Genomic DNA, 21,100 nt, shown 5'->3' on the forward strand with positions numbered 1-21,100 from the left:
TGAGCAGAACCTGATCTGAGTATCCAGGGGCTTCACTGCCTTCTGCCTGTCCTGGCTGAACTTGGAGAGCACAAGATACAGGTATAACAACAGTTTCAAGAAATAACAAACCCCCCCCAGTCAGAACTGACCACATAATGGCAGAATTTCTACAGAGTTTTACTGGAAGGTTGTGTGGATTTAGATACATGTACACTTCTGTAACAAACCTGAACAGCAGCATAGCTTATTTGGGATAAGAAAAGCTGGAAAAGCCACTGAAAGCATTAAATGTGCAAAATACAGGTCATCATGTACTAAGGTTTTTTTTAACCTGACTGCCAAACCCACACAGACAGGTAGAGCAAGGGCAGGGTAGAAACCAGGCTAGAAAGATTTCTCTATTTAAAAGTCAACTCATAAGCTTACCAGTAAAATAAGGATTTGAGAAACCCAGAGAGCTGTCAGCACCAGTCTGTCACCTATCCCAGGACATAAAAACCAAAGCCCCTCAGCTGGAAAACCCTGAAAATGAGTCTTTTTATTTACACCCAAACCAAGCTCTTCACTGCCTTAGGCCTCCCTGAATCTGCTTTCTTGAAGGCAGTAAAAAAGCTGCAGTTAATATCTTTCAGCCTCAAGAGTGGTTTAATTTCATAATTAAATGAATTTCACAGTAAAAAAGAGGGTGTGCAAACAGCACTGTGACACCCTCTGCTACACCTGCAGAGAGGCAGTTTTCCTTTTTTATTTTTTTTAAAAAACTTTTTGCTCTCCCTGTAGTTGCTCTGCTGGAGCCACCTCGCCCACAGGTACAGACTCGTGGGCCTTCCTCCTTTGCTTGGGTTCCTCTCTCCCCATTCCTTCTGTGATCTCTCTACAGATTGGCTTTTAAAAAACCAAAAAACAATCCTAAACCTGCTCTTGCTTCCAACCACTGCTTAGAACATGGACCTGAAAGGAGATTTCCAAAACGTCTGCTGAAACGCAGCCGCCGTTCACTGTCTTAACACAGGGGCTCAGTTTTGGGGTTTTTTTTTTGGATCTTTCTGAAGTCAGTTCTTGGCTGAATGGTTTTGAAGATGACAACCAAAGCAGAACACAGGGGACTCCACGAAGAGATTTCTCAGATTTCAGACAAACTGGAAGATATTCCTGGAGGTTCTACTGGATTAGAGTTTTTCAAAAATGTTTATGAACTTGGAGACTTCGGTGTGAGCTGCAGGGCCAAGGGGCAGGTGCCTTAAACCCTGGGCAGAGAAAGAAAAAACTAGTTAGGATACTTCAGTATTTATAATAATAAATAGCACTGACATATGTTTGATACATGATTTATCAGATGATGCATTTAAACACCTAATGAATAAGCAATATTGTTGTCACTGCTTTGCTGTTAAATTCTACAACAGAGATACTCACTGCGTTGTGGAAGAAGTTGCAAAGATGCTTTGCCCATGGACACCTGAAAAACAGACACAGATTCTTACTCCCCTTTTCTGACAAGGACAGACCTGTCCCTGGCCTCAGCCACTCCCTGTTTTGCATTATTCAGGAGGCTAAACCAACAATTCACTTGAACTTCCAAAGAGAGATGACTGCAGCATTGGTGGTAAAGTGAAATAATTAAAGATAAACCATAAGACACAAGATTTCATCAGATTCTCCTGGGTCTCTGCTATGAAGCCTCCCAGACCAAAGAAAGATAATCACTGAACTGCAGATTTGTTCAATGCAGCTTAGCTCACACCCAGCTGAGTGTAATGAGGGATTTTTCATTTCTCAGCTACACACAGCAAAGGTTGGAGGGAAGAAACTGAAATGTTTCAAAAGGTCAACTCACATTCCCATGATTTCCACTTAAGAGAGTCAGCAAGAGGTGAATTCTCTGCATTACTCTGCTGCCACCTGCTAGGTGTGAATTACAAGTGCCAGAGCAACCAATTACTGTGCCTTCTGCCATTCAGCCACAGAGTCAAATTAATTAGAAAACAATTATGTCAATAGACCTACATCTATCACTCTAAATCCTATAATTTTTTCCTAACACAGGAGAGCAAGGATTATACTTGCAAACAGCTCCTGGTTTCAGGAGTGACACATCAGTGTTGTCACTTGGCACCCAAAGAAAGACCTCAAGACTGTTTTTAGAAATCTCCTCCTCCCCCACTGAAGCTTTGGGCTTCAAGTGCTCCATCTCCTTTTTAAAAAGAAGGCAAGAATGACAAGCAGCAACCTAGTGCTGCCCTCAGCTTGCATGACAGTGCCCACATGTTCCTGAATCTGTAGTTTTTTGGTGTGGATCTGCTCCCTCACCCCCATGTTTAAAAGAAACATCAGCACAGGTACTCCTGTACCTACACAATAAGGCACCTTCTGAGCTTCTTTCCACTCTTTTCTCTAAATAACACTTCATGCAGTTTTGTGCCTCCCTAGAGTGCAGGGACTCCTTTGTTGTAATTCAATTCTTTGCTTGGGGTTGGTGGCAATGACACAGAAGCAAGAGGACAGGACTGCACCACGTGTCACCTTGCTGACAGGGCAGGGCTGTGCAGAGCAGCTCACATGTTTTCATAACACTGGGCAGTGAGAAGGCCATTTGGCTGCCACAGATAACACAGAACAAACCTTAAATCTACCCAAAACATTGTGTTCAGTGTCTTTACCACTGCTAATAAAAGGCAAGAAATAAAACCAAGAATGATCTGGGAGTTAAGACAGTTAATTCAGCTAAAACTCCCATCAGTGTTGCTTTTCTGTTTGGTAGGGTGAAGATTCACACTTACACATGCAGGTTCTCTGTAATAATATTCAGAGCAAAGAGGCCAATGGACTGCATCCTCTTGTGTCTGCAAGTCAGGAACAGGCAAAGGAACTCACCCACGTACTGGGGACCAAGGTTTTGCCACCTAAGCCAAATAAAACCAGGAGACAGAACACAGCTGTTCAGAGACAACTTTCCTCCTGATTCCCAGCATCTTATTTGCACTCTTGACTGGTTTCCAAGAGCTAAGGGTTGTTTCTCTGCTAAACGTTACTGCTGGGGGCCTGCTCTTCCTGCTCCTAATCGGACAGATTTCAGGAAAACCAGTGTTTACTCACAGTTTTAACATTGTTGCTTTCTGACGATTCAGGTCTCTCAAAAGCAGGTTGACAGTGCCCTGGAGAACATGTTCTTCATAGGAAAGGTGCTCCAGTAACAGCCTCAGAGCCCAGAAGTTATTCTAGGAAGAGCCAAAATAAGACCAGTGACTTAACCTAATTGCCAATAATTTCTTAAGAAACCAGAATAAATTAAAGGTCAGCAAAGGTAAAGAGGAACAAACCCAAGTTAAATATGCCTAAAATCTCCATGCTGGCGTTGCACAGATTTTAAACAGAGTTTGCTTTAATCTCTTAGAACAGAACTCAGTCCCTAGGACTCACCCCAAAAGCCAGGGCTATCTCCAAAAAGGAATTCAAGTATGGAAGATCACAAAAAAGCATCTGGTGTATTGCTTGCACTGCAAGAATCAGGCAAGCCTCATGGTGAAACTGCAGGAAGAAACAGAGAAGAAGGGAGGGATTAAAAACCCATTTTCCCATTACTTTTATCCAGTCAAATCAGCACTTATTATCATTATTATTATTATTATTATTATTATTATTATTATTATTATTATTATTATCATCATCATCATCACATTTTATTATTATTAAATTTCATCATTAAATATTATTACATTATATTATTATTATAATATTCTATTATTAAATTTTATTCTTAAAGATCATTATATTATTACTATTATTTATTATCTATTATTATTATTATTCATTTATTATTATTAGTTATTCCCACTGCAGTCTGAGAGGCTGGAAGTCAGACATGAGCAGATAATTTGTGTTTGTATGGAACATTTCACCTGCTGCTTTCAAAGTCCTCACAGAAACACCAAGTCTGGCACCAGCACAGAAGCAGAATTAAAGAAAAAAAAAAAAAATCTGGCCCAGGAGTCACCTATTTGGAAAGGAGGCTAAATGCAACATCCTCAAAAGGAGTAAAAAAAGAGTGTGACAAGCTCTTTAGGTGTGTTGATTGTATTTAGAATGCATTTCAAGCCATCTTTAAATGTGTTCCACTACTTTTGGAAACCATCATTTTAAGAAGCTCAGAAATTGCAGGCTACTCCAGCTCAAAGGGTTGGAATCAAACACCACAACCAGTGAAGGCAGAATCATCACCAACCCCCTCACCTGACAAAAGCATAAATTTCATGTGATGAAGTGAGATGTGTCCCAGCTTCAAGGCAGTGTCAAACCAGAACAGATCAGGGCACTTTTCTTGCCCTCAGATCTGCTCTGAGGCCCTTAGACAGGGACAAGAAGTCTTATGCTGCTCCCCCCCAATAAAAAAAAAAAACCTTCAAGGCCCCTCTCTTACAAGTTTCATAATAACCAAACTCTTCAACACTGCTGTACCTTCAAGCACAAGGAAACTGGGAACACAAGGAAACTGGGAACACAAGGAAACTGGGAACACAAGGAAACTGGGAACACAAGGAAACTGGGAACACAAGGAAACTGGGAACACAAGGAAACTGGGAACACAAGGAAACTGGGAACACAAGGAAACTGGGAAACCAAGAAAAAGGGGAAACAAGGAACAGGGGGAAACAAGGAACAGGGGGAAACAAGGAACAGGGGGAAACAAGGAACAGGGGGAAACAAGGAACAGGGGGAAACAAGGAACAGGGGGAAACAAGGAACAGGGGGAAACAAGGAACAGGGGGAAACAAGGAACAGGGGGAAACAAGGAACAGGGGGAAACAAGGAACAGGGGGAAACAAGGAACAGGGGGAAACAAGGAACAGGGGGAAACAAGGAACAGGGGGAAACAAGGAACAGGGGGAAACAAGGAACAGGGGGAAACAAGGAACAGGGGGAAACAAGGAACAGGGGGAAACAAGGAACAGGGGGAAACAAGGAACAGGGGGAAACAAGGAACAGGGGGAAACAAGGAACAGGGGGAAACAAGAAACAGGGGAAACAAGAAACAGGGGAAACAAGAAACAGGGGAAACAAGAAACAGGGGAAACAAGAAAAAGGGGGAAACAAGAAAAAGGGGGAAACAAGAAAAAGGGGGAAACAAGAAAAAGGGGGAAACCAGAAACAGGGGGAAACCAAGAAAAAGGGGAAACCAAGAAAAAGGGGGAAACCAGAAACAGGGGGAAACCAGAAACAGGGGGAAACCAGAAACAGGGGGAAACCAGAAACAGGGGGAAACCAGAAACAGGGGGAAACAAGAAACAGGGGGAAACAAGAAACAGGGGGAAACAAGAAACAGGGGGAAACAAGAAACAGGGGGAAACAAGAAACAGGGGGAAACAAGAAACAGGGGGAAACAAGAAAAAGGGGGAAACAAGAAACGGGGGGAAACAAGAAACGGGGGGAAACAAGAAACGGGGGGAAACAAGAAACGGGGGGAAACAAGAAACAGGGGGAAACAAGAAACAGGGGGAAACAAGAAAAAGGGGGAAACAAGAAAAAGGGGGAAACAAGAAAAAGGGGGAAACAAGAAAAAGGGGGAAACAAGAAAAAGGGGGAAACAAGAAAAAGGGGGAAACAAGAAAAAGGGGGAAACAAGAAACGGGGGGAAACAAGAAACGGGGGGAAACAAGAAACGGGGGGAAACAAGAAAAAGGGGGGAAACAAGAAAAAGGGGGAAACAAGAAAAAGGGGGAAACAAGAAACAGGGGGAAACAAGAAAAAGGGGGAAACAAGAAAAAGGGGGAAACAAGAAAAAGGGGGAAACAAGAAAAAGGGGAAACAAGAAACAAGGGGAATCAAGAAACAGGGGAATCAAGAAACAGGGGGAATCAAGAAACAGGGGGAATCAAGAAACAGGGGGAATCAAGAAACAGGGGGAATCAAGAAACAGGGGGAATTTCCTTACTGCTGTGCACACACTTACATGAGGAGTGAAAATAGCAGATGGTAAAGACACATTGACTTTTGCCTTCAGGTCCTCCAAAAGGCCACCACTGACTGCCAGCACCCCCTGTGACAGAAACAGAGTCACAAGTGAAGGGCAGAGATGCTCAGACACTCTGCAAACCTCTGCCCATGCCCAAGAGAGTTTAATGTGTTCTTTAATGTTCTTTTATTTCTTTAACCACATCATCTTCAAGGAAAGTGAAGGTTCTAAAACACTCACCAATCACACAACCCCTTCATTCCAACCTGCTGTGCTTAGCAGAGCTGCTTCTCTTCTTCTGAGGAAAATACCCAGATAGGTATCTTAGGACTATCTGAAAATATTTTTTTTAATCTGCTTTCCTATCCATTTTGCTCTCTGAACCATTCCTAGGCACTGAGCTGCAAGCAGTGTGGATCTGTTCACTGCTGCATTTAACACTTTTGAACAACAACTTTTGACACAAGTTGACACAAGTTTTGAACAAAGTTTGACACAAACCACAGGAATAATTGATGAGGCACCCTAAAGTTACCCTCAGTGTTTAGAAGATGGAGCCAATGCCCCCACCACACCAAATCAAGTCTTGCATAAAACCAAGACAACAGATTCCCCCATTTCATGGTTCCAGTTACCTTTTGGAAGTCAAGAGGTGGCTCCTTCAGGGACAGGGGGTGTAGGTGCCCACTTCTTTCCAAAAAATTGCTGCTGCCCAAGATCATGATGAGGGAACTCCAGCATTTAGGCTGAAATGCAACAGAATATTTGTTTTACAAAGCAAAATCTTTTCAGAGGGGTAAACTGTTCACAGAAGAAGGGTTCTGATAGTAGATTGGAGAAGTAATTTAGAGAAATAATTGGGCAAAACAGGGAATTTGCAGAAATGACTGGATGAGCCACAGTTTCAGTGCAGACTCACATTCCTGTAGAGGGAGATGTTGCTGTAAAGGAGTCTGAGTGCCTGCTTAATTAGGATGCTGTCTTTCAAAGGAGACCCTGGAAGAAGAAAAAAAATCCCAAATTTATCTTCCATTCCCTGAATACCTTGAGCGTGAACACAAACAGGATTGTAACTAAGTTACAGATGTGTTTCTACAGAAAAATAACAAAAACAAAGGAGTGATTACAACGATTGTAACAATATTCTGTGGATTCTGAATAGGAAAACATCATCAACTGTAAAACACCACTGTGGAAAGATGAAAAGTACTCGATAAAATTTAGAGAAAGCTGTCACAGAACAAAATCTTCTTCAGGGACCTCACAGGACAGAGCAGAGCCATGCACAGTCAGCATCTAAGAATTCCCCTAGCTGGTGAACATCTCCAAACCAAATCTTTTATTTCAGAATACACCTTGAGAAGCAGCACAGAGCAGGACAAAGATCACAGTTCTCAGTGGTGGAATTACTGACAGCACGATTGTGAATTACTGACACAGATTGTGAAACCCTTTCTAGCAGGAAGGTTTTATTCAAGGTCAAAGCTGAGCCACACCAGAATGCCAAGTTACACACTGCTCTTCCTAATGCCAGGAGGTAACAAGAGAGCTTTGTGTCTCCTTGTCAGAGGTTGCTTTCAGCAAAACAGCTCCTCAGCTGACAAAACTGACATCTCCTCCCCCTCTATTCTGCATTGGTGAGGCCACACCTGGAGTATTGTGTCCAGTTCTGGGCCCCTCAGTTCAAGAAGGACAGGGAAGTGCTTGAAAGAGTCCAGCACAGAGCTACTGAGATGATTAAGGGAGTGGAACATCTCCCTTATGAGGAAAGGCTGAGGGAGCTGGGTCTCTTTAGTTTGGAGAAAAGGAGACTGAGGGGTGACCTCATCAATGTTTTCAAATATGTAAGGGGTGAGTGTCAGGGAGATGGAGTTAGGCTTTTCTCAGTGGTGACCAGTGATAGGACAAGGGGTAATGGGTGTAAATTGGAGCATAGGAGGTTCAAGTTGAATATCAGAAAGAATTTTTTTACTTTAAGGGTGACAGAGCCCTGGAACAGGCTGCCCAGGGGGGTTGTGGAGTCTCCTTCACTGGAGACATTCAAAACCCACCTGGACACGTTCCTAGGTGATGTACTCTAGGGGGCCCTGCTCTGGCAGGGGGGGTTGGACTAGATGATCTTTCCAGGTCCCTTCCAACCCCTAGGATTCTAGGATTCTATGATTCTATGATAAGTGTACTAAACAAATTCACACTCAGATATAAAGATATTCTTCCTGCCTAGCATCAGGTGCCACATTCCAGCCTGGACTCTTTAAAGTTGACTTCAGGGTCCCTCAAAATGTTGCTGGGTTGAATGAAAAGGTAAAAAGTTGTAGCCAAATCCAGTTCTCAACAGACATAAACAAGAAGTGACACTTGCCAACTGTGACCCAAGGTCCAGGATCCAGCATATTCTTTCCAGAGGGGACACTGCCTGTTCTGAACATCTTCAGGTAGATCTCAAACTGGAGGGGTGTGATCCTGCAGGCTGTGCAGCAGGCCAGGCTGCTGATGGGAAACAGCAGTGAGTGTGTTGCATCCATGAAGTCTCCAGTTTTACACAAGTAGAAAGGGATTTTATCTCGAAGGTTTCTCAGCCTGGAAGGAGGAAAAAAATAGGAATATTTGTATATAACCATAACTGTTTTCAAAGAGGGATGGCTAGAGCTGATTATGCTTGACAGGTAAGAAGTTCCATGCAGTGAGGAAGAATGTTTGGCAAACAGCTGCCAAAACCCTCCTGCTTCTTCTTCTGTCACTTTATTGTTTGAAGAAACAGCCTGGGACACAATCTTAAGGCAAAGAAACAATCTGAACTAAAAAAAAAAACAACAAAAAACCCCCAAAATATTTACCCTTTGGTATCATTGCACTTGACAGCTCTCAGGTAACGAACAACTTCTTTATAGCTGAGGAGAGGAAAACAAAAAAAAAAAATAGAGTGAGTAGGAAGGAAATGCAACAATACATAAAGGGTGATCAAATATTTACTGTAATGAATGAAGTAAAACAAGAGATCTTTCCACACATTGCACAATAGGATAGAAATACAACTAACTGGCAGAAAGAGACAGCTGGAAATAAGTTTCCTGCACTCTGGAAATATAAAACAGGATTTATTTAACTCTTTACATGGTCTATATTCTTCTGAATAAAGACTTCTGAAGACCCTGAGACCAGAATGCACTTTTTTTCCTCTCTCTTCCAGCAAGTCAGCCCTTGGTGAACAGAATTTATTTTTAACATCAACATCTAAAACCCACTGGGTTCATGGAAACAAAGAAATGATCCTCTGCCACATTCTTTTCTGCTCCTGAAGTGCTCAGAGTGCTTGCTTCTCTTTTGAAAAAAACTTCAAAAAGCTGCTGGCCTTGTTGATAAATAATGGGAGGTTCAAACCAGGTTCAAACTCTGCCTTTGTTTTGTCCATTTCCCCATAGGACAAAACTCCTGCAGAGGGCAGGAATTCCCTGCATGGCAACTGGCACCACAGGAAATGTAAAGCTTGAGTTCAGCAAAGGAAAAACCCAAATGAAACCCAAACCCATCTCACTTCAGGTTGTCTTCCAACTTCTCCACTCGAGCCTCTATAACAGGGAGTGTTTCCCACAGAAATATTTTTCTTCCTTTCTGTGTTCTTTGACCAGTGATGTTCTGACCTTTTAAAACTGTGGTCAGCAATCCATGGTCCCAGGGCACAACATTCAAGCTGGAAGCACAATAATAAAGTCATTTTTAACCACATCTTGTTTGCACACCACATATTTATGACACCCTTAAGATTTACCAATAAAATATTAAGATTTGCAGCTCGTTTCTGGGGTAGGGAAAAAAAGAAAAAAGCTATGTGGACAATTTAGCCATAATCAAGCAGCAACTTTTCCTGTAAGGAACAGGACAAACACTGAAATTTTCCTCAGAAATGCTCATTAGCAGTGAAAGAACCAACCTATGTATCTGTTTTCAAACCAGGCAACTCTATAAAAAAAAAAAAAAATGTAAATTTCTGTAAATAAAACCCACAGAACATACCTATTTGAGAAGCCAAAACAGTGACATGGAAGGGAGATGGACTGAAAAAAACTCACAAACTTGTCATAGAGACTTTTTGGGAAGTCACACAACACCAGCATCCTCTGAAGATGTGTTGTAATCCTACATTTTAAAAAAAAAAGGAAAGAAAAAACAAAATATTTTCAAATTAGATGAATCAATGTTGTTGAAGGTTTTTTTTTATTCCTATGGGAAAATATTTCTACATTTTAAAAAAAGAAAAGAAAAATCAAAATATTTTCAAATTAGATGAATCAATATTAAGCTCTTGAAGGTTTTCTTTAATCCTATAGGAAAATATTCCTACATTTTAAAAAAAGAAAAGAAAAACCAAAATATTTCCAAATCAGTTGAATCAATATTAAGTTGTTGCAGGTTTTTTTTTAATCCTATAGGAAAATATTCCTACATTTTAAAAAATCCTACATTTTAAAAAAAGAAAAGAAAACCCCAAAAATTTTCAAATCAGATGAATCAATATTAAGTTCTTGAAGTTTTTTTTTATTCCTATGGGAAAATATTCCTACATTTTAAAAAAAGAAAACTCAAAATATTTTCAAATCAGTTGAATCAATATTAAGTTGCTGCAGGTTTTTTTTTAATCCTATAGGAAAATATTTCTACATTTTAAAAAAAGGAAAGAAAAACCAAAATATTTTCAAATTAGATGAATCAATATTAAGTTGTTTAAGGTTTTCTTTATTCCTATGGGAAAATATTCCTACATTTTAAAAAAAGAAAAAACAAAATATTTTCAAATTAGATGACTCAATATTAAGTTGTTGCAGGTTTTCTTTAATCCTATAGGAAAATATTACTACATTTTAAAAAAAGGAAAGAAAAACCAAAATATTTTCAAATCAGATGAATCAATATTAAGTTGTTGCAGGTTTTTTTTATTCCTATGGGAAAATATTCCTATATTTTAAAAAATCCTACATTTTAAAAAAAAGAAAAGAAAACCCAAAAAATTTTCAAATCAGATAAATCAGTATTAAGTTGTTGCAGGTTTTTTTTAATCCTATGGGAAAATATTCCTACATTTTAAAAAAAGGAAAGAAAACCCAAAATATTTTCAAATCAGATGAATCAATATTAAGTTGTTGCAGGTTTTTTTTTATTCCTATAGGAAAATATTTCTACATTTTAAGAAAAGAAAAGAAAAATCAAAATATTTTCAAATTAGATGAATCAATGTTAAGTTGTTGAAGGTTTTTTTTAATACTATAGGAAAATATTCCTACATTTTAAAAAAAGAAAAGAAAACCCAAAATATTTTCAAATCAGATGAATCAATATTAAGTTGTTGCAGGTTTTTTTTATTCCTATGGGAAATTATTCCTACATTTTAAAAAAAGAAAAGAAAACCCAAAATATTTTCAAATTAGATGAATCAATATTAAGTTGTTGAAGGTTTTTTTTTAATCCTATGGGAAAATATTCTACAGAAGCTTGGAGTTGTTTGGGTTTTTTTTTTTTGTTAACTATGAGATAGGCAGTTATAATCTCTATTTAAGTTTGTGCTTCAGTATTTGTAGAGAATAACAGCATTGCCCTTTTGTTATTCTTTTTAAATATCAGTGACACCAAGGTTCTGTGGTTTTAAGTCTTAAAACAAAGACCCCCAGTGAGCAGATGGGAAAAATGCTGCAGAAACTTACAATGAGCCTGATAAGGGATGTGATCAACCTGAGCTCCTGGCAAAGCTAAGGAAAAAATTGGTTTTTTAACAGAAAACTGGAGATAACATCTGACACAAGTGAGGAATTTACTCTTTGAAAAGAGGGGGAAGGAGGTGGAAAAAAAAAAAAATCATCTTTTTCCTGTTCTTTTAAAGAAAGGAATTTTAAAAATTCCAGAATATTAATTTAAAATGAAAACTGGTAAAGGATTTAGGTTATACCTGTCAGGAGTTCCAAATGAGAGGTGAGAATATATAATTGTTTTGAAGTGCTCCTGAAGGAAAAAAGTTAATTCTTAATTCATTAACCTTCTGTGGCAAGTGAAGGTCAGGTTAAAGGTGAAATGCAAAGCTAAAATGAGAACTGAATTAAGCCAAGTGAGCTCCATGTCCTCATTCAGCAGCCTCTGGGGGAATTTTCTCTGTTACAGCCCTGGCCACCCCATCCCTGCAGAGCACCCCCAGGCTGCTGTTCTCATCTTCAGGCATTTTTGACCTCAACAACCACAAGCAGCTGCCTGACACCACCTTCTGGTCTGCTTCAGAACACCCCTAGCCCAGTCCAAACCCAATCCATCTTCCTGGCTTTGAGTTCTTCTCCTTGCAGGCAATAAAAAAAAAAAAAAAAAAAAAAAAGGTCTGAGCATTTTTGTGGCAGGTGTCCCCTTTGTCCTTCACAGAAAGGGACAAACATTCAGCACAGCTCCTGAAAATCATAGAATCATAGAATCTTAGGGGTTGGAAGGGACCTGGAAAGATCATCTAGTCCAACCCCCCCTGCCAGAGCAGGGCCCCCTAGAGTACATCCCCTAGGAACGTGTCCAGGTGGGTTTTGAATGTCTCCAGTGAAGGAGACTCCACAACCCCCCTGGGCAGCCTGTTCCAGGGCTCTGTCACCCTTACAGTAAAAAAATTTTTTCTGATATTCAACTTGAACCTCCTATGCTCCAATTTACACCCATTACCCCTTGTCCTATCACTGGTCACCACTGAGAAAAGCCTAACTCCATCTCCCTGACACTCACCCCTTACATGTTTGAAAACATTGATGAGGTCACCCCTCAGTCTCCTTTTCTCCAAACTAAAGAGACCCAGCTCCCTCAGCCTTTCCTCATAAGGGAGATGTTCCACTCCCTTAATCATCTCAGTAGCTCTGCACTGGACTCTTTCAAGCACTTCCCTGTCCTTCTTGAACTGAGGGGCCCAGAACTGGACACAATACTCCAGGTGTGGCCTCACCAATGCAGAATAGAGGGGGAGGAGAACCTCTCTTGACCTACTAACCACCCCCTTTCTAATGCACCCCAGGATGCCATTGGCCTTCTTGGCCACAAGGGCACATTGCTGGCTCATGGGCATCTTGATTTGTAGGGTGCAAGTGCAGAGCTGAGCTCTGGGTGGTGGTGTTTGGGTGTTCTCCTGCCTGTCCCTCTTCACCTCCAGCCTACACTGGTTGTTCCTGCTCTGCTCAAACAATGCCTGAGCCAGGACTCTGGGATTGTCCTCCCGGATGAGGAGTTCCTGATGCTACAGAAACATCAGATTAACAACTGGGTCAACTTTATTTTGGGATTTGAAGAGCTTAAAACGTTCACTTTTTTCTTTTTTATTGTTATTTTACACCTTGGAGCTGATGTCATTTGAAATGCATTTTAAATGCCAGCAGAAAGTTTTGCAGCCAGCACCCATCCCACATCCTGGAAAAAGCCAGATCTTACCTCTGCAGCAGGCAGGGGACAGCAATCTTTAAGGAATCAGTATGACCAAGGTTCTGCCAGCTTCTAAGAGAGGAGAAAAAAACCCAAAAAACCACCCTAGTTAGTGTTTGGTTGGTTTTCCTGCCTTTTCCCTGTGCCCAAACCACATCCCATTAAACTTCAGGGAATGCTGGGGGACCCAATAAAGGGAATAAAGAGAGATCTGCCCCAAGAATGTGTCCAGCCCATTCCTTGCAAGCCTTGAGAGTTCCCCTGAAAGAACTGCAGAGGAGCTTCTGACTCTGGCTGTCAAGCCAAGCCAGACCACCTGTACCTCTCCTTTATAAAACACCCTGAATTTCAGCCCCAAAATATTGAGGTTTTCCAAAGCACATCTTGGGTCCTTGCTCCAACTAGAGAGTCATCAAGCATGGAACAGGCAGGATATAAACAAGGAAATAAACAGCACAAGTAGCAGAGACTGAAGTATTTCAGTTTTTATTTATTTATCATGCAGTTCTCCCACCTGAGAGAGCAGCTCCCAGGCTGTAGTTCCATCTACAACCCAAGGAACATCACACCCTCCCTTCTTGCCAGTTCTGAGGCAGAGATTTCTTCAAACAATCCTCCCAGAAAAGTTCCCTTCCTCCCTCCCTCCTTTCTCCTGGGGAATTAACCCCCCCTGCCATCATCTTATGCCTTTCATAGAATCCTAGAATGGGCTGGGTTGGAAGGGACCTCAGAGCTCATCAAGTCCAACCCTTGCTCCACTCCCCCCGTGGTTCCCAGCCCATGGCACTGAGTGCCACATCCAGGCTCTTTGGAAATATCTCCAGGGATGGAGAATCCACCCCTTCCCTGGGCAGCCCATTCCAATGCCTGAGCACCCTCTCCAGAAAGAAATTCTTTCTCATGTCCAACCTAAACCTCCCCTGGCACAACTTGAGACCTCTTGTGCCCTCTTGTCTTGCTGAGAGTTGCCTGGGAAAAGAGCCCAACCCCCCCCTGGCTCCAACCTCCTTTCAGGGAGTTGGAGAGAGTGATGAGGTCTCCCCTGAGCCTCCTCTTTTCCAGCCTCAACACCCCCAGCTCCCTCAGCCCTTCCTCACAGGACTTGTGCTGGATCCCTTCCCAGCCTCCTTGCTCTTCTCTGGACCTGCTCCAGCACCTCAATCTCCTTCCTGAGCTGAGGGGCCCAGAACTGGACACAGGACTCAAGCTGTGGCCTCCCCAGGGCTGAGCACAGGGGCAGAATCCCTTCCCTGGACCTGCTGGCCACGCTGTTCCTGAGCCAGCCCAGGATGCCATTGGCCTTCTTGGCCACCTGGGCACACTGCTGCCTCCTCTTCAGCTTCCTGGCAATCCAGACTCCCAGCTCCCTCTCTGTCTGGCTGCTCTCAGCCACTCTGTGCCCAGCCTGGAGCTCCCCATGGGGTTGTTGTGGCCAAAGTGCAGGACCCGGCACTTGGAATGTTGAACCTCATCCCCTTGGGATCAGCCCAACTCTCCAGTCTGTCCAGGTCCCTCTGCAGAGCCCTCCTGACTTCCAGCTGATCCACACTGCCCCCAGCTTAGTGTCATCTGCAGATTTGCTGATGATGGACTCAATCCCCTCATCTAAATCCTCACTAAAGATATTAAACAGCACTGGGCCCAACACTGATCCCTGGGGGACACCACGGCCGCCATTTTGATGCAGCCCCGTTCAGCACCACTCTCTGGGCCCGGCCCTCCAGCCAGTTCCTAACCCAGCACAGATGCCCCTGTCCAAGCTGTGGCCTGACAGCTTTTTCAGGAGAATCCTTTGGGAGACGGTGCCAAAGGCCTTGCTGAAGTCCTTGGTGAAGTCCTTTCACTCTCCCTCCTCTCAGTTTCCATCTCAAATTCCTTCCTCTTGCTGGGGACCTCCCCTCCTCATCACTCAATCCCACTTCACTTCTTCCCCTCACATCCAACCTTTAACCTTCTCTTCTCCCTCAGATCCACCCCCATAACCCATCTCATTTCTCCCTCTGGTTCATTTATTTTCTTCCTGCTGTGCTGCAGCCAGGGCTGTGATTTTTGTGCTGTCCCTACCCTCAATCATTTTCCCATTTAGCCTCCTCCCTTTGAGGAGCAAACCAAGGAAACAAGAGGTATGGAACAGGGTACTCACAGAGCAGGGTCTTTGTGAAGAGCTATCTCCTTAGCTGCTCCCAGAAACATGACAGCAGCAGCTTTAGGTCTCTCTGTTTCTGCTTGATTTAAAAATCTTGATACCAGAGCAAAAACTCCAGAGTACCTGAGAAAGTCAAGCAGTCTGTTAAGAGAAAATGTCTGCAATGACTTGGAAACAAATGGCAAATGTGACCATTCTGCAGTTTGAGAGCAAATTGAGAGCCTTGAAAAGCATGAGGTAGCCACAAGGATATTTGCACAACTGTTACTTAAAATATTTTATAGGCACATATCAAGTGAAAAAACCCAAATCTCAAGGCACACAGCATCCTAAAAACACAAATTAGTAAAAGCACAGCCTTTCCTTTCGTGCCTTCCCAAGTTATAATGAGGGCTCTTATCACCTTTCTTAGCACAGCACGAGAGATTTAATACTGTATTTAAGATTATTTAAATAAAGATGTTTGCAAGGGGGTGTTTAAACCCCAACCAAGTGCCACTGGATTGCTCACTGGCCAAGCTGGTTCTCTCAGCTCTGTTTCTGCTGCATCAGGGGCCAGAGTTGTGCCTCTCAGTGCCCAAAGGGAAAGGAAACCTCCACTGAGAGGGGGTTCTCCCAGCAGCTGCTGTCACTTACTTGTAAACCACCTCCACGTTCCGTGACCTGCAGATATTGCATTGCCCAGGAGGCAACTTGGGGAGGCAAAAGCATTGGTGCAGTGTGGGAGGAACCCTTTCTCCAAGCAGATATTTATTATATTCCACAGAGAGCTCCTGGATAAATTCTATTAGGAGGCTTCCTAAAAAAAGCAGACAGAGGTGAAACAAAAATGTCGGGTTTTTTGCACTCTTTGGCAAAAATAGTGCAAAAATGTTTCCAAACAACAAGAAACAGGAAGACAAATCACAGGTGTAAATGTAAAATGTTTAGCAAGTTACTCACACCTCATCTTCTCACCAATTTTGTTGCTTCCTTCAGAGGGAGGAGAGCAGGAAAGCACAAACTGGACCCGCAGACCTCTGTCTGGTCTACATATGGCCCAAAAAAAGAGAGACTTAAAAAGCCTCCAAAAATCCAAGGCAGAAAATTACCTTTATCCTGGCCCAAACCAGGACTTTTTTGCAAGGAGCTGTGGAGCAGAGCAACCACCCACCAAGCCAGGGGGGTCCCAGGAGCCCACTCACCCCCACGCCGAAGCTCTGAGTCGATGTCTGTGAGCTCAAAATTGAAGATGACAAGGACCCCAGCCAAGGCAAAGTCCCTCTGGTCCTTCCAGAATTTGCTTTTATTGTGTGCATTGCAGTGGCAGAGGGATGGGGTTGTCCAGTTCTGGCACTATTTCAGAAAATGTAGAAAACAGGGGAAAGCTTTTGATTTATTTTTTTTTTAATTTTTAAAAATTTTTTAGTCCGGTTGAGTGACTGAAAAGTTAATTCCTGGCCTGTGAGGGAAGGGCTAAAACTCCTCTCATCCTTTAAACACCTTTGCAAAGCTACAGGGAAGTTTTTTGACAGACAGGGCAAGAGGCCAAGATGGCAGGAGCTCAGTAAATTAAACAAAAAAAATTAAAAAAAAGGTGATAATAATTCACCATCCTTGCTGAACACCTCACAGAGGCACCCGGGCTGGCCCCCTCCTCACTCTCAAACAAAACTAGACCCTTGGCACCTCCACCCCAACTTTGCTCACAGCTCAGAAGTGACTGAATGTTAATAAAACCCCCCAAAAAAACCAGCCCCATGCACCCAATTCCCCCCAACTCCCTCACTTTTGGGTCAGGAGAGTCTAAAAGTTTGACTTTTGTCTGAGTCACCTGAATCCCTGAAACACTCTGGGAGCTGAAAGCCAAGAGGAGATCCAGGTGTGGATCCAGGTGTGGATCCAGGTGTGGATCCAGGTGTGGATCCAGGTGTGGATCCTTAAACCCAGGGAGTGTCTGCTCCAACAAGTGGTGGGACTACTAGGAATAGGACAGGGATTGCATTTTAGGATTGGGGAGCAGGCAGACAGAAAAAAAATGAAGCACCAGGGTGTGATCGAGCTGCGTGTCTCATTTTTTTTTTTTCATGAAGAGCAGAGTTTTTTTTTAAAATTACTTGAGTTTTAATCCAAGCTGTGCAGCTCTGGAGCTGTGCTTACCTCAGAGGCCAGTTTGTCACAGATGTAGCAGTAGCACTGGTTACAAATATCCGCGTTTGTCCCCAGGGGGGAGCATGTGTCACATTCCCTTCTCCTGGGGAGTGGGAAAACAGAAGGATGTTTATTTCTGCACGGTGCTGGGTGCTCCTCCCTTCAGCTGGGGAAAAGGGGGCTTGAAAAAAAGGGCTAAACGTGCAAAAATGAAACCTCCCCACCCCCCAGACCTACTCAAAGGGGTGGGTGGTGCAGTCGTATCTGGCATGAGGCATCACTTTTGCTTGTTTACAGAAAGTAACCACCAGCTCGCATTCCTCATCCACAACTTCTTCAGCTTTCTCCTCTTCCAGGGTTGTTTTGTCTGCAGAAAAGGGAGAATGGGGTCTAAATCACAAATAAAGGCAACTTCCTCAGCATTCCACCAGCTGTTGACATTTTTTTTTTTTAAACAGACACAGATTTCCTCTCGTTTGGTGTCAGTAAGAATGGTGCAGTCACCCAGGAGATAAAAACTTCCAAATATTGTTATCAAAACAGAGGTAATGCAAGCAAAGAAGGGTCCAAACAACACAGGGAAGGCCCAGTCTTAGCTAAGTTTGTAATATTTTCAAGCTAATAGGAGTATTCCTTAGGGTATTTAGCACCATCAAAGAAATCCCCAAAGTTAGGAATTAATGGCAGCTCCTCCTGGTCTTATTTATTTTTTGAAGCACTTTTTTTTTTTTTTCCTGGCAGCAGAAACAAACCCTTCAAGCACTTCAGCTGCACATTTCACCTCAAAAGTTTCTGTAAAGAGCTCCCCTTGGCAGCAGGAGCAGAGTCCTTACCCAGTGGGTCCACCACCAAAACTGAATTCCCCAGAGTGCTCTCAGATTCATCATCACTGATCAGGATTATGCTCTGCTCTTTCTCTTCTCTTTCTGGTGGCCCCATGGTTACTGAATTCCAAAGGAAGGGAGCTCTCTGTCAGCCAACAGGACACAAAGGCAGTTCCTTTCCTCAAGAAGGGAAGGAAATGACTTCCCCAAGGCCTGATCTCTTCATTTAGAGTGAGGAAGTTCTGCTAGGGGCAGTCAGCAGCTCAAAAACCACAGCAGTTTCCATCCACGACTGAGAGAATCCTAAAGAAAAAGTAGGTGGGAGTAGGGAGAAGAAAACAAACAAACAAAAAAAGGAAAAAAGGACGAGAGCAGCCATCCCTTTGGTGGGCCCAGCCCCTAACCAGAATCCTGCTACCAGCAGCTCCAACGACCTTCAACTGCCTCCTGGGTGCCCGAGGCTCCAGGAACACCCAGCACAGACCCCCCCCAGCCCCAAAAAAACACCTCCAGCCCCCCTTCCCCTCCCCACAACCCCCCCCCACAACCTTCCCTCCCCATCCTCAGCCACCTCCCCCCCCCCTTTCCCTCCCCAAATTTCCCACCACCACTTGGACCCCTCCAACCCCCCCCAACCCCCTCCAAACCCCCCCAATCCCCTCACTCCCCCCCCACATTTCCCCCCTCAGCCCCCCAGGCCTTACTCCTCCCCCCCTCTCCCCCCCCCTCAAGCCTCTTCTCACGATCCGCCCCCCACCTCCTGCCCAAAACCCGCCCAAAACTCACGCACGGTTTCCCCCTCCGCCCCCCCCACCCACCTCCTGCCCAGAACTCACCCTCGGTTCCCCATTTGCCCCCTTCCCAACCCCCGCCGGGCCCCGGGGCCGCTCCCTCCGGGCCTCTCCTCCCCGCCACTCTTTGAACGCACCGAGAGCTTCCGAGGCGGCGACCCCGGAAACGGCGGCCAGGGCGGTGACGCCACCCGCGCAACTTCCGCCCTCACCGCCCCTTGGTACCGCAGCGCTGCGGCCGCCATCTTTAGTGAGGGCAAAGGGCGGGAGACCCGAGGATTGCAGTGCAGGGGCCGCCATCTTTGATATGGGCACTGAGGGGACCTTGGGGGGGACCTGAGGGCTGCGGAGTACAGCGCGGTGGCCGCCATGTTTAGTGAGGGCATGGGGGGGACCTGAGGGGTGCAATGCAGGAGCCACCATCTTTAGTGAGGGCATTGAGGGGACCTGAGGGGTGCAGCGCAGGAGCCGCCATCTCTCGTGAGGGCATTGGGGGGACCTGAGGAGTGCAGTGCGGTGGCCGCCATGTTTAGTGAGGGCACTGGTGGAGACCTGAGGGGTGCAGTGCGGGGTCCGCCATGTTTAGTGAGGGCATGGGGGAGACCTGAGGGGTGCAGTGCGGGGTCCGCCATGTTTAGTGAGGGCACCGGGGGGACCTGAGGGCTGCGGGGTGCAGTGCAGTGTCCGCCATCCTTGATGAGGGCACTGAGGGGACCTGAGGGCTGCGGGGTGCAGTGCAGTGTCCGCCATCCTTGATGAGGGCACTGAGGGGACCTGAGGGCTGCGGGGTGCAGTGCAGTGTCCGCCATCCTTGATGAGGGCACTGAGGGGACCTGAGGGCTGCGGGGTGCAGTGCAGGGTCCCTGTCTTTAGTGAGGGCACTGGGGGGACCTGAAGGGTGCAGTGCAGGGGCCCCCATTTCCAGTGAGGGCGCTGAGGGGACGTGAGGGGTGCAGCGCTGCTGCCGCCATCTTTGATGAGGGCACTGAGGGGACCTGAGGGCTGCGGACCCCTGCAGGGCCTCGGAGCGGCCCTGTTTTAAATACAATAATTTGTATTTAAAATACAAATTTTCCACCCTTCCTCCTCCTCCTCCGCGGGCTGTGGGATGAGGGAGGAATCGCCAGCACCGCGGGGGCCTCCTGAAGCCCCGCAGGGGAAGGGAAAGGCGGTGAAGGCCTAAGGCGACTTTTTTTTTTTTTTTTTTTTGGCGGGCAGCGCGGTGCTGCGGGGCCTTTCCCACAGCCAGGAATGTTCCTTCCCTTCCAGGACGGCCCAGGAAATGTTGTGACTGCCTCTTATCGCCGTGTTCTGTCGCGACAGGCTCGTCGGCAGAAGGAAAAGGACTGAGGACTTCCCCAGGAACACTAGATGGTACCAGAGCTCCACACAGGCTCGGGAAAATACCTCAAAAAAAAAAAAAAAAGGAAATTCTGCAACATGGGAAAGTGGAGATGTAAAGCTGCGATGGTTTAATAGGCTCTTGGTGAAGTAATCGTCTCCCGGGGGGAAAAAGGGATCAGGGAAGTCAAAATGGTAAATAAAGGATAAAATAAAATGATTTTTCTGGTGTTCAGGGCAACAAGTGTAGCAGCATTTCTGGGGAAAAAATCATCAGCCAAGTGCAGTGCTTGACATGGGAATGACTGAAGGCTGATTCCCAGGGAAATGTTCATTATTACCCATTAGTTAAGATCGGGTTAGTATTTCCAGCAGACACTACCAGTCATAAAAATAAGGAACATTTCTGCTATCATTAATATCAGGAACTCAGGATAAAATCCCCATTTTTCTGTGGACACATCACACTGCCTGAAACATTCCTGTGCTAAAAAAAAAAACCACCAAAACC

General features: G+C 44.5%; 1 protein-coding gene across 1 annotated transcript; it reads right to left on the reverse strand.

The window, feature by feature from the left end:
• Positions 1–143: 143 nt before the first annotated feature.
• Positions 144–19,428, reverse strand: LOC139804331 (uncharacterized). The gene is made up of 20 exons (XM_071761481.1): positions 19,294–19,428; positions 18,467–18,760; positions 17,871–18,000; positions 17,643–17,736; positions 16,688–16,838; positions 16,140–16,302; positions 15,501–15,626; positions 13,367–13,429; positions 9,947–10,069; positions 9,468–9,623; positions 8,770–8,823; positions 8,295–8,512; positions 6,852–6,928; positions 6,568–6,678; positions 5,930–6,016; positions 3,403–3,510; positions 3,079–3,200; positions 2,763–2,885; positions 1,399–1,441; positions 144–1,229 (listed from the first exon to the last, which is right to left on the reverse strand). Exons 2-20 carry the CDS (start codon positions 18,570–18,572, stop codon positions 1,152–1,154), a joined length of 2,133 nt encoding a protein of 710 aa, XP_071617582.1. The 5' UTR covers positions 18,573–18,760; positions 19,294–19,428; the 3' UTR covers positions 144–1,151.
• Between the last annotated feature and the right edge of the window lie 1,672 nt (positions 19,429–21,100).

The sequence above is a fragment of the Heliangelus exortis genome, chromosome 17 (assembly GCF_036169615.1).
Source record: "Heliangelus exortis chromosome 17, bHelExo1.hap1, whole genome shotgun sequence".
NCBI classification, from domain to species: Eukaryota; Metazoa; Chordata; class Aves; order Apodiformes; family Trochilidae; genus Heliangelus; species Heliangelus exortis.

What these genes read in the sequence shown, in the direction of transcription:
- LOC139804331 (XM_071761481.1), bottom strand. Translation starts at nt 18,572, where the DNA reads ATGGGGCCACCAGAAAGAGAAGAGAAAGAGCAGAGCATAATCCTGATC. An exon ending in CACCTCTTGACTTCCAAAAG is followed by an intron (nt 6,017 to 6,567) that starts GTAACTGGAACC and finishes TTTCTGTCACAG; the next exon opens with GGGGTGCTGGCAGTCAGTGG. An exon ending in ATTACAGAGAACCTGCATGT is followed by an intron (nt 1,442 to 2,762) that starts GTAAGTGTGAAT and finishes TCTGTTTTTCAG; the next exon opens with GTGTCCATGGGCAAAGCATC.